The sequence below is a fragment of the Gossypium arboreum genome, chromosome 13, assembly GCF_025698485.1.
Source record: "Gossypium arboreum isolate Shixiya-1 chromosome 13, ASM2569848v2, whole genome shotgun sequence".
NCBI lineage: Eukaryota > Viridiplantae > Streptophyta > Magnoliopsida > Malvales > Malvaceae > Gossypium > Gossypium arboreum.
The window spans coordinates 24,972,619-24,985,329 of NC_069082.1; the positions used below are offsets into that span (position 1 = coordinate 24,972,619).

The following is a 12,711-nucleotide window of genomic DNA, read 5'->3' on the forward strand; positions in this document are numbered from 1 at the left end:
CTATTGAGTAACCTTATAAAATAGTTAATAAATCATACATCCACTCACTAATCCTACATAGAAGGATTAATTACCCATGGTTTTCATAAACAATATAGAATCGATATAAAGAGTAAACATGATAAAGTTTCAGAAAAAGCCTGATTTGTATTAAGAATTAAAGTGAATCCACAATGTTTGATTGTCACTACAAATCAAATTTTTCGAGATAAAATAAAGAACAAATTGAAAGTAAATCTAAAACCTAAGAAAAGAGAAAAACTATACTGAAATTAAAAGAAAAAATTCTAAGGTAAGTGATTGGTGTCCATAACATGTGACAAGTGGGCATATTTATAGATTTTAGGTGGTCGTAATCCTTAACCCTAGATTAACTAACATTCTTGAGCTTTAAGTTTGATTGTGCAGACCAAAAAGCCCCTTGGCTCGTATTAATTCCCATCTAGAGTTGATGTTATGACACATCAGAACCTGTGTCGCAACATAGAAGTCAATATACACTTCTTGGGATATCTTTAAAGGTATGTCACCACATCCTTAAGTTATGTCGCGACACTGAAAGCAACCTCAAAATTTCTCCACTCTGCTCCTTATGTTGTGAGATAGTGACTAGTATCAATTTAGCACTCCTTCTAATGGTCTCTTGCACACTTACAAAGTTCATTAGCTCACCCTTAGGACTCATCTGACCCCTAAGGTCAATAAAAGACTCAATTTGCACATTTTATTAATTTTATGTAAACTCAATAAAACATAATTAAAACTAATGATAATGCTTGTTTTCAAGCACCTCAAGTGTGATAATTAGTTTAATCTGCTACACTAAATTATGGCAGATAAAACTCTCCCCCACTTAAGTCATTGTTTGTCCTCAAGCAACACAAAAAAAAAAATAGAAAAGATGACTCTTGAGCAAATATGATACAAGTACTGAATTTGGAGCACATGGCCAGGCATTTCATATTTACATATAATTTTGACATGATGAATAATTGATTTACCACTTTTGACCTCAAACATCTAAGTTCAGTGCATTGCACAATATACAAGCAATAAGCTGAAAGCGATTTACCACTACCCTTGATATAATTTGTAAAGAACTAAACATAAACTGATTGGTTGAAAATGTGTCAAACATGTCAAGTTCACAATTTTTGGGATAAGAACAATATCAGTATGATTAATCTCAGATAAAAAGGTACCTCAATTAAGGACATTAAGACAAAAAGAACCCACATTCTGCCCTATTAAATATTTTTAGTAAAACAAAGCAGACAAACCATCAGTTCCAATGCTTTTGTTTGACCCATATCATTCAATGCAACTAGAATCTTCTCCCTTTCATATTTCGCTATAAGAACTCAATTCTAATCCTTTGATATACACCAATTCACCCCCTCCAAAATGTGATCCATATCACCTGAACCCTATGAACAGAACAGATTAGAAAATTTATTATTTTCAATCACACCTATTTCCATTCTATCCTTTGTAATCCTCAATCTTCCCTTAAAAGCCTTTCTATTTTATTTTTCTGTCACCTCTGAGATATAAACCGATGAAAGAATGTCATTGTAATAGGTCATTTTTCAATGGTGTCAGAAATAGTGATTTCGGTATCACAATTCTAAAAAGTGAGTTCATATATATTAGTAATTAATATTTAAGAGTTAAGTATAGTATTATGGTAAATTTTGATTGGATAGATTTTATTAGTTGGTTAGTTAGTCAAGGTACAAGTGGTGTGTATCGAAAGTCAGTGGTTTTAGAAAATGAGGTATTGAGATCTTGTTTTCATAAATCGAGCACAAAATAATAATATTTATGGAGTTTTTGTATAAATGGATTGAAGTTTGATCTAGAAATTTCAGTGATTTGATAGTTAATTAATGAAAAAGGACTAAATCATAAAAGTGATAAAATTTCTATTGCTATAAATTTTTAATTAACCAAAGGATCAATTGAGCAATTGAACCTTCTTATGTATGTCAAACTGCGGTGGAATCCAATTGCTATCCACTAACTTTGTAAATTGAATTTAATATTAGTTAAACATGTTTAATTAAATAAACTATGATTAATTAAATTTTTTAATTAAAGATATATATTAAATTAAAGAAGAGAACAATCATTCTTTCCTTCTTTTACTTATCTTCTTTACTAAGCAAAAGAAAAAAATGGGCCTTGAAGCATTTGGGCCCTCAATTTAGTAAGATTTTAAGTTTGTTTCTTGTCATTTTTATGTTTTTAATATCATTGCAATTAGGTCCAGCTAATTCGTATCTCCATTTTCAAAATTGTTAAAGATTTCTAAAGTTACCATTGATATTAATTGAATTTTTTGAATGTTTATGGTAGGTTTTGAAGCTTAAAAATGAAATAGGATTAAATTGTTCAGTAAATTTTGTTAATTTAAGTTTAGGGACAAAATTTTGAATATCTTGAAATTGGTATCAGTTTTTTTAAAATTGTAGTAATAGGAGGTTTTATATCGACATAGTTGAAGTGGAATTAAAAATTGGAGTTCAAATTAGGAAGATATGATAAGTTCGATTTTAGGGACTAAATTGAATAAAATGAAAAAGTTTAAGGGCATTCAAATAACAAAATTAAACTAATATATATGTATAATAGGATGATATAAGATATTTGGAATTGATAAACTAAATTGAATAATTGAATAGATCAGAAATTGGACCAAATTGAAGATAATCGGGGAAATGGCAAAATTTGTCGATTAGTCTTTAGAGAGATGTTGGTTTGTTGTTTTGACTATGTAAATTCACAAAGTACAATTGAATTTAAATTTTTTTATATTTAATTTGTGTATTTGTATTTGTTTGATAATAGTTTGAATTGTGCACAATTTAGTACAATGGGTGAGTTATGAACTAAAACATAGAAAAATTATAATCTGATGGTTAAAACTTAAAATGATGAATTGATGTCTGAAATGAAATAGAATTGATAATTGCGTATAATTGATTGAATTGTGTTTATATGAATTTAATCGATTGTTTATGGTTATGATTAAATTGATTTGATTTGAGATTATTGTATATTGAGGTAAATGCACAATTGGTTTTGTATTAAGAAGAATTATGTTAGAATATTGATAGGTATTGGTAAATTACTATTGAACATATATAATGGAATTGATAAATTGGCTTATAATGGAAATTGAAAATGGTTACCTTATTAACTGTTCGAGTAGAGTTGGATAAAGTTGGCATGCCATAGTATAGGAAGAGTTCTGGGTTACTTCGACTACGAGTCGGTGAGGCATTGGGTGCCAAATTACTTCGGTTATACCGATAAGACACTGGGTGTCAAACTTATTAATGAGTGTTGGGCGCAAACTATTTACTTCAAATTTTTCCGATGGGGCATTGGGTGTCAAACTAGTGTGTTGGTTGGATTCGTGTACCCGCTCAAGTTCGAGACGAGTTAATAGGGGTAATAAATGGTAAAAGCGGGATAAGTATAATTGAAATCATGATGATAGAGTCCTTAAAATCATGAAATTGAAAATCTAAAATGAAAAGTGTTATTTGATAATTGAGATTGCAAATAGATAAGAAATGAGAAGTAATGTTATATTTGATTTGTGAGATGTAAACTGGATTGAAAATTGTGATATGGTAATACAAAGTCGATTAATGGTATATATGAATATCGATAGTATTGAACACTCATATGTATCGTATATACAAGCAGGAGGCCAAAATAGAAATGTGATAAATTTATGAATTTGATGCAGAATTTGAACAATAAAAATGGAATAATGAATGTCATTATATTGAAATTGGATGTATTGTTGACAACAAAATGAAATGATACCATATAGTCTTTAGATTGATTAAGTAAAGCTTGTATACATTGATATATGTGTACCATTGAGACTTTAAGTTGTAATTGTGAATTGGAATGTTGTGAATGTTATTGAGTTTTTTATTTCCATGCCATTGATATTAAAGTTATTTGAAATGCTAAATGTTCAGATTATTACATGAATTGGTTATGGGATTAACTCACCTTGTTGATATATGATTGTCGAATTTAGACAAAATTGTCAAGTTTAATAACTTGTTGTATAAATTCATAAAATGAGGTTAGTTGTTGTTTTAATAACTGTAAACTTACTAAGAATTTGTAATGTTTACTCCCTTTTTTTCCCCTTTTTTTTCCTATAGCCAACTTGAGGAATGTGTCAAGCAGATCGTCGAGAAGCTTACACTATCCCGGTATTGATTTTGTAGTCTTTTTATTGTTTAAAAACTCAATTTTGTGACATGTATATAGGTGATTAATTTTTGGTCAATCTTGAAAGCTAGTACTTCGGTTACTGATTATGCGCTTATCCTTGAATCATGGTAGATTATGAATTGGTAATGCTTGATGAATGGTTGATTATTAGATATATGATATAAGATTAGTTGTTGGCTTGAAATGTATATGATCAACATTGATAATTGTATGACACATCTTATGTTTGTTTAAAAGGTAAGGTTTGGTATGTTTATCATGGCAAAAATGTACCATTTCATTTTGAGATACAATGTTTGAATGAATCATTGGAAAGAATTATGTTGGTATTATAATTGTTGAATGTTTTGATAATGATTTATGATCTGTTTGTGATGGTGTCAAAATGGCATATTGGTTAGGCACTTTAGGTTGTTTTGTATAATGATTTGGATTGAATTCTTGAATGTTTAGCAATATTTTATGTACATAATCATGTGCTTAGTAATGCTTAAGGGTTGGATTGTATAAGTTTCAAAAGTTTGGATTGTATAAGTTTCAAAAGTGATCATTTTTTATGTCACACGATTGGTTGACATGGTCGTGTGTAACTGGTAATTTAGATGTAGGATTATTGACACAACCTTAGGTTGCCGCATAGTCGTGTAACCCCTGTTTTACATTTTTACCTTACTTTTATGTCAAGTTTCAAATTAGTCCATGCTTAGTTCTGAATTATTTTTAGAGCTTTCTTAAGCTCGATTAATACTCGAATCTAACTATATATCATAATACTTGATTGTTTATGATCTGGATGGTTATTTGAAGGATTTGTTTAAGATGTAATTAAACTGAAATTTTAAAAATTGTTTCAAATTAGTCCTAGTTGAATTTCTAAATGATACTGAAGCATACATAAGCCTATATATGATCTGAAAATGACATATTTGTTAATTATAAATTGAATTGACTATTATTGGATTGTTTTTGTTTAATTTGAGTAATAATTATGCATTTATGAAGTATTCTATGTTTAATTAATGTGAATTGAATGTGTTCCATTTCAGTTATGACTATAGCGTTCCATAACTCGGGTTTGATGATTGGACCGGGTTATGGGTGTTACATTCATGTTTTGACCACGCTGTTTTAACCAATTCGCCCTTTCCCTTTGTTCCCAATAAATCTCCTCCTTATCGATTTCCAAGTTATGTTTTAGCATCCAAAAATTCCAAAATGTTTTCCTCCTCCTTATCTCCCAAATTTAGATACACAACTCATCTCCTAAGCGTTCTTATACTCCCTTTCTTCCTTTCCCTCAACCCATCCGCCTATCTCTATATTCCAAAACACAATTCGACTAACCAATCAAGAATAGTACCCTCACTATTTAACCAAAGCCTACGAATTTTACATTCACATGTCTCCTACAAAGTCCACCATGATTCAAGTAGAAATATGTAGCGATGCCCCCACCTATCCATTCGATCTGTGTCTATAAGCAAAGGAAAATGGTCCAAAAATAAATTTGATAAATGGTGCAAATCAAATTTCGAAAAATTCGTCAACCAAGCCGAATTGGCAAGCCCCCTATCTAACCTTTCTCTGATATTGTTTTCTACAAAATTACCCCTCTACCACGTAAACCATGGACTTCCATACCCCACATCTTCTAGCTGATAATCTAATAAAGTATCCCAAAACTCCCTCATGCATATTTCATCCCAAGGCAATCCTTTTTTTTTCTCAAAAGAGTACATTATCTCATTAAAATCCCACAGACCATCCATGGTAAATTTTGGTATTATCCTAACCCTTTTAGCATGTCCCAAGCCTCTGTTCGAAACCTCGCCTCAAGAGAACCATAAAAGCTTGTCATCCTCCACTTTCCACTATCACTTTCATCCTAAACCTCAACTTCAATACGTTACCTCAAGAAACTCTTTAAACTAACTGACACTTCCATTTTCCACACCAGACTAAGGCACCCTTTATCCCTTCAGCTAGTACATCAATACCAAAGTGAAAACCACACTTCTTACGAACTTTTTTCCATCTAGTGGGAATCCAATTAGTTTCCATGATGAAGACTATGGGGATAGTACAATTTTAGTTTGTTTCAAAACCTTCAAACAGCTCGTGGACTCCCCAATCCACAGACATTCCAACTTATAAGCTTCATTATTGCTAGTTGACCTAAACCTTGTCGACCGTCTATAATCCCATGGATAAGCCATATTCTGCTCATCAATTACATTAGTTGCATCCATAAACTTAGAAACATTGGAGGTGATTATAAATGTTCTCAGCCTCTTTTACTATCTAGGCCTTCCATTATGTCGTCCTCAAGATCTTGTACCATCATATCCTAACCCGATTCAATTGAAGATCCTGTCTGATCCCTTAATTCCATTGGAAAATTTTGTTCCAAGTTTATCCCCAATATTGGGTTAATCGGTCCCCTAATTTCTGATAAGATCTTACCTCTTAATGTTCGCTCACCCGATCTCATCCCCCACACGCCTCTCGAAATCTCTGCACCATCGTCTTCCCACAGCCAAACACTAGTCATGGTGCTAAATTTCCTAGTCGGCGCCCTCAATGAAATATCCTATCCTACCTCCTCTTTCTTGAAATCCTTGCTCAACCAATTTGGACAGAAATTGTCTCTATGGCTAAGATGTCCACAAATGAAGCAAAATAACATGAGTTTTTCGTACTGAAATCTCACATTGATAAAGCTAGATAGCAAGATTTGAATTTTCTTTCTATGTTTCAATAAAAGTCGCTCTTCAATCCTTACTTTAATTCGTAAGCACTATTTAAAACTCAAAGAGATCTACTTTGAATCATACACCTCAAATACCCCTATAAAATTACCAAACTGTTTTGCCACCGTTTCGAAAAAAATCCTAGAGGGAGATCATGAATTTGGACCCAAAACCAATAAAAGATCAATGGTATTTACATTAGATCTTCATTATTTTCAAGCCGATGAAATACCAACAAATGATTATTAAACGTCCATGGTGTACCCTTTACCACCCTATTAATGTCCACCCTATTGTAAAACCTAAACAAATACCTCTTTTCGCCCAGATCCAAGATCTATACACCACCCAGGGGTGCCAAAGATTAGCCATGGTGTTTTATATTGCTAGAAAATGGACCACACTAGTCATTAGGAAACACTCCGCTAAATATAAATCAAACAATTTTGGTTGCATCTCGAATCCATTGTGAAATTGCCAAGCCTCCTCCTCTCCTTCGTTAATACTAAGCCCTGCCAAATCCTTCTCCACTGGAACCAAAAAACCTTAAATCTCCCCACCGATCAACTCTACTTAGCACGCCAATAAAGAAACCCAAAAGCAAACATGATAGAAGAATCATAATCAAATTCAAAGACCAGAATCATGCCACATAAAGGACAAATGAAAACGTGTCATTTCAGCATACTTTGTAAATTTAAGGCTAAATATATTGGTTTATGACATTTTATAAGATTATATTTTTAAAAAAATTAAGAGAAGAAGCTAGAAAAGGTAAAATCCTTTGACAGATAGTAGATTTTCAAATATACTTTATAATGTTGTTAACAAATTTAAATCAATAAAATCATTAGCCTTCTATCTTTAAAATGGCGATTTAAATTTTTAAAAATTACATGGAATGACTAAAGAAGATATCAATATATCATTGAGCATTAATTATGTGAACAAGTAAGAATAAAATTTTCAAGTTTGAACTTAACATCAATAATTAGAGCTACTATTAATTGGACATTTTAATGATAATATAAAAATAGATGGATGGAATCAAATCACGAATTTCAGAATAAGACTAAAATCAAGATTAGACCTCATAATTTTCTATATTTTTTTTTAGTCACGTGTTGGGTCTTCTCCTTCGGTCCTCCTCGACGACTCCGTCAAGTCATACACGCAAAAACACAACCATCCTATATCTTTTGTAATAAATTAATTATTCTTTTTTCATTAAAAAAATTAAATCCAAATCTCTTCTCGAATCAGAAACCGACACGGTTCAATAAATAGCAATATCGTTGAATTAGATGGGTAAATGAGTCATTTAGCTTGCTGCCGAAATAACCTCGCCCACAATTAGTAGCAACAAAAATTTCACAATAAGATCAAAATGATTAAAATAAAAATATCTTTTTGGCCAACAAATGATTAAAATAATTTATGGGGTTCTCAATTTTGCTTTTTTTTCCATGCCTTTGAGAAAATTGTCTTCTTGCTGACAGTAATTGTTATGAGCATTGCACAACTCTCTCTATTTTCCCAAAATCTGTCTACTTCCATAAAGATTTTCGCTTTCAAAAATGAAGGTGTGGATTGCTGTGTTGATTGTATCATGGGCTTATTGGATATCCATAGTTGAACCATCGTGTTGCATTGCTGTAACAGAAAATGAGCACAAGCTCAAGATTTACACAGTGAGATTCACCACTGAAAGAGCCACCAGGAACTCTTATCTGATGTTTATGAAGGATCTGTACAATGCATTGACAGAGCGTGCAGATAGAAGCGGAGACATACCGATATTGCCTCCCCGATCTGCACAGCCTACTGATCCTCGGCAATATGTCCTGGTAGAGCTCTCAAATGGTTACCAAACTGTCACATTAGCCTTGAATGTCAGTAATGTGTATATCTTGGGTTATCATGCAAGTGCGGGCTCCTATTTCTTTAGTGATGTCCCAAACGATGTACGTAATGCTTTGTTCCCAGGCAGTAGTGGCCTACCCTTTACAGGCAGATATGGGGCACTTGAGGGTGCTGCGGGAGTAGGTGACAGAAGGGAAATCCCTCTGGGAATGAATGAACTACGCCAACATATTGATAACCTGAATTGCATCAACCCTAATAATAACCGTGCCCCTATCGCAAGAGCCCTCATAGTTTGCATCCAGATGGTTTCCGAAGCTGCGCGAATGAGAAACATCCAGCAACAAATACTTGCAGTTGCAGAGCCTCACGCGGATGGCACTTATGGAACGTTTAATCCAGATGGCTTAATGACGGAGTACGAAACCAGCTGGGAGGACATTTCCTCCGCCATTCAATCTGCAACAGATGGAATCTTCGCAAGCGCAGTTCGTTTAGTATATGATGCTCAAGAATTGGTTTTAAGCACCCTGAGGCAAGTTATTTTCATCATTGCATTAATGCCAATGGAATGTAACCCAAGACCTAATTTGCAGTTTTTGCGCATGTCAACCTCAACTTCTTCTTTGAGATCCAGTGGCTTGGTAGATAACAGTGACACTTGTGAAAAAGTGTTAGCACCAACCTCACATATTACTGGACAAAATGGTTTCTGCGTTGATGTATACGAGGGGATCTACCACGATGGAAACAAAGTAATCTTATGGGAATGTGGACAGAACCAAGCCAATCAATTGTGGACATTGACATCAAATGATAACACAATTCGATCTGGCGGAAAATGCTTAACCACTTATGGATACAGCTCCCAAAATTATGTGATGATCTATGATTGCGACACGGCTGTTCCTGATGCCACCAAATGGGAAATCCGCAGTGATGGAACAATAAGAAATCCCAGATCTGGGCTAGTTTTGACGGGAAGTAGAGATAGCTCAGGTATGATTAATTTGGTTGTGGATCATAAGTTTGACGCTTCTAGGCAAACTTTCTATGCCAGCAACAATACAAAGCCAGCAGTGACCACCATTGTCGGTTACAAAGGCATGTGCTTGCTAGCAAGTGGAAGTCGGGTGTGGCTGGAAGACTGCGTGAGCAACGATGCTAAACAACAATGGGCGATATATCCAGATGGGACCATCAGGCCCCAAAAGAATAGAAACGGGTGCCTCAAGTATGCAAACGATTATAGTGGGTTGGTCAACGTGGCTACGTGTGATGGATTTGTTGAGGAACGATGGGTATTTCGAAATGATGGAACCATTTTGCATAAGATGACTGAGATGGTAATGGATGTGCATGATCCTACTGCAACCCTTCTTGAGGTCTCGGTCAATCATTATAGCAATCAACAATTTAGCCAGATTTGGTTTCAGGTGCAACCATGAAAACAAAAAAAAGCATATGCTGGTGTCTTTCCATGTACTGAATGAATAAATGCTGGGATGATCATGTACCCAACACCATTTGCTAATAGACACTTTTTATCTTCTTCAATAACTAGTCTATTCTAATCTAACATAACATTTCAAGCAATTAGTACTATGTGGATGCATCTCGATTACAAGAACATTGAAGTTTGCTAATCCTGACCTGATAAACGGTCTAGTTTATTGCAACAAGATTTGTCAGTTACATCAACCTTGAGGGTGCTCAATCATTGTAACATCAATGGTAGCAAGGCAATAAGCACACAATAAATAAAAATAAAAAATCAATAGGATTGTTTTTCCTATGGCTATTTAGCTAATAGCCTTTATCATTAATGCCAATCTCAAGAAGGGTCCTCAATGCTTGTTTTCTGATTACTTTGCTATAAAACCCTCTTCCCAACTTCATTGCTCTCTCAAATTCCACCACACCACCACTCTTCTTCAGTCCTTCTACAACAACCTTCAACAGTCTCTCATCACTTCCCATGACTTCTACCACACTATCCACAACAGCCTCCATTGGTGGAATCCGCCTGCCCCACCGTTTCATTGACCTATCTGAACCATATACCTCAGCATACGCAGCCCAAAACGAGGCCCTCAAGTAGCCCTTCCCTTTTCCCCTCACTGCCCATCTCTTCATACCTTCCTCCAACCTATAAACTGCACCACCTACATCTACCCCTTTCTCAAGGCCTATCTCAATCTCCCTCAACTCTTGCTTGGAACAAACAGCTTCCTCGATCTTGCATCGGCTACATCTGCAGTTAAATCCCCATGACAATGACATTTCCACACGCTTTTCCAATGGAGAAAGTGCATCAAAATACATGAAAGTGATCTCTTCACCAGCCTTGACATCCCTAGAAGCATGAACAATAACATAGTCCCCTACATGCAAACGTCTTGCATTTGGATTGCATGAATGATTGATGAAGGAAACTAGTATCCATAACCCAACACCGTAAAAATCACTGTTTTTCCCCAACACTTTAGCTGAAACTGCCTCTTCCACAAGAGAATTGACATCCAATATGCTTAATATCTTATCCATATCAAGTTTCTGATCATTTGAACATCCATTTTCTTCAATCTCAGGTCTGAAGATACTCATATCAGGAACTTCAAGCCCCGCTTCATTTTCACCTGTGGATAGCATATCAATCAGAAGCTGTGTTCTTTGACATCTAGTGACAGCTTCCTTAACTTTATTTATAAAATTCTTCCACATAAAAAGCTGTGCATTTTCAGCTGAATCTTGACCACCCAGTATACCCCTTTCAATTGCAATTGCCTTAGTGACTAAAACCAAAGTCCCAGCATCAATATTCTTTGTTGCAAACAAGCCACGCCCACTAATCTCAGACCTGTTAACCTTCACTGGACCGATATATTCAGCAAGTTCTAGAGGTTTTCCTCGGAACCCATTAAGGACCCAATCAGAAAGATCGAAACTTCCTGTCCTAGATTGAAACTCAAGCTTTTTACATTTCTCTAAATACCCATTAACAATATCGAGATTCCCATTACCCTGAGGATCAAAGAGGGCTGCTTTGAAGCAGTCCAAGGCATTGAAATATCTATTCAAACAAAGCAAGATCTTACCTTTGCAAATCAATGTCCTGAAATGGGTAGCTTCGATTTGAAGTGCTTGGTCGCAATCATTAAGAGCTTGGGTGAAATGTTGGAGCTTTGACCTTGCCTCAGCTCGGTTAGAGAAGGCAACACAGAGGGATTTGTGGAGCTTGGAGAGATGACCAGGGTCAGAATGTTGATGGGTGTTTGAAATTTGGGATTGGCAAAGGTCGATTAACTCTGAGTAAAGTTGAATGGAATCTCGCCATTCTTCTCTGAGGAGAAGCTCAGTGGCTTTTGATCTGAGCTGCTGCATTTGCTCTTCAGCGCCGGACATGGCTATATCCCCTTTTGATTTGTTTGTGTGTATGGTTTTTTATTTTTATTTTTATTTTTATTTTTTGCTTCTGCTTTCTGGTTTTAAATTTTGAGAGTAATGAATTATGTAACGGTCATGTCATTTTGGGCTTTTTTTTTTTTTCTTTATTCTCTTATCTAATTTTGAACTTTTCTATAATGGATCTTCTTCTTTGACAACATCAACGGCTACATCAGTCTTGTTTATTTCAGTGAAATTTTTGGTCAATGCAACCGACTAAAACATGAGTTAATTGACATGGGTTAGGACACGTAATTAGGCTCAATTAATTTAAAAATTTCTAAAAATATTTTATTTAAATGATTTTGGGTAAAAAGTTATTAAATTAAATTTGGATTCAAATCATTCAAATATTTTAGTTAAATCTTTCAAGTCACACCATACA

General features: G+C 34.4%; 2 protein-coding genes across 2 annotated transcripts; one reads left to right on the plus strand and one right to left on the minus strand.

The window, feature by feature from the left end:
• The first annotated feature begins 8,394 nt into the window (after positions 1 to 8,394).
• LOC108464505 (abrin-a-like) lies at positions 8,395 to 10,439 on the plus strand. Its single transcript, XM_017764842.2, has one exon. It carries the CDS (start codon positions 8,594 to 8,596, stop codon positions 10,325 to 10,327), a length of 1,734 nt encoding a protein of 577 aa, XP_017620331.1. The 5' UTR covers positions 8,395 to 8,593; the 3' UTR covers positions 10,328 to 10,439.
• Positions 10,440 to 10,517: 78 nt separating this feature from the next.
• Positions 10,518 to 12,676, minus strand: LOC108464506 (methyltransferase FGSG_00040). Its single transcript, XM_017764843.2, has one exon. The coding sequence runs from the start codon at positions 12,282 to 12,284 to the stop codon at positions 10,686 to 10,688; it is 1,599 nt and encodes a 532-aa protein (XP_017620332.1). The 5' UTR covers positions 12,285 to 12,676; the 3' UTR covers positions 10,518 to 10,685.
• Positions 12,677 to 12,711: the final 35 nt, after the last annotated feature.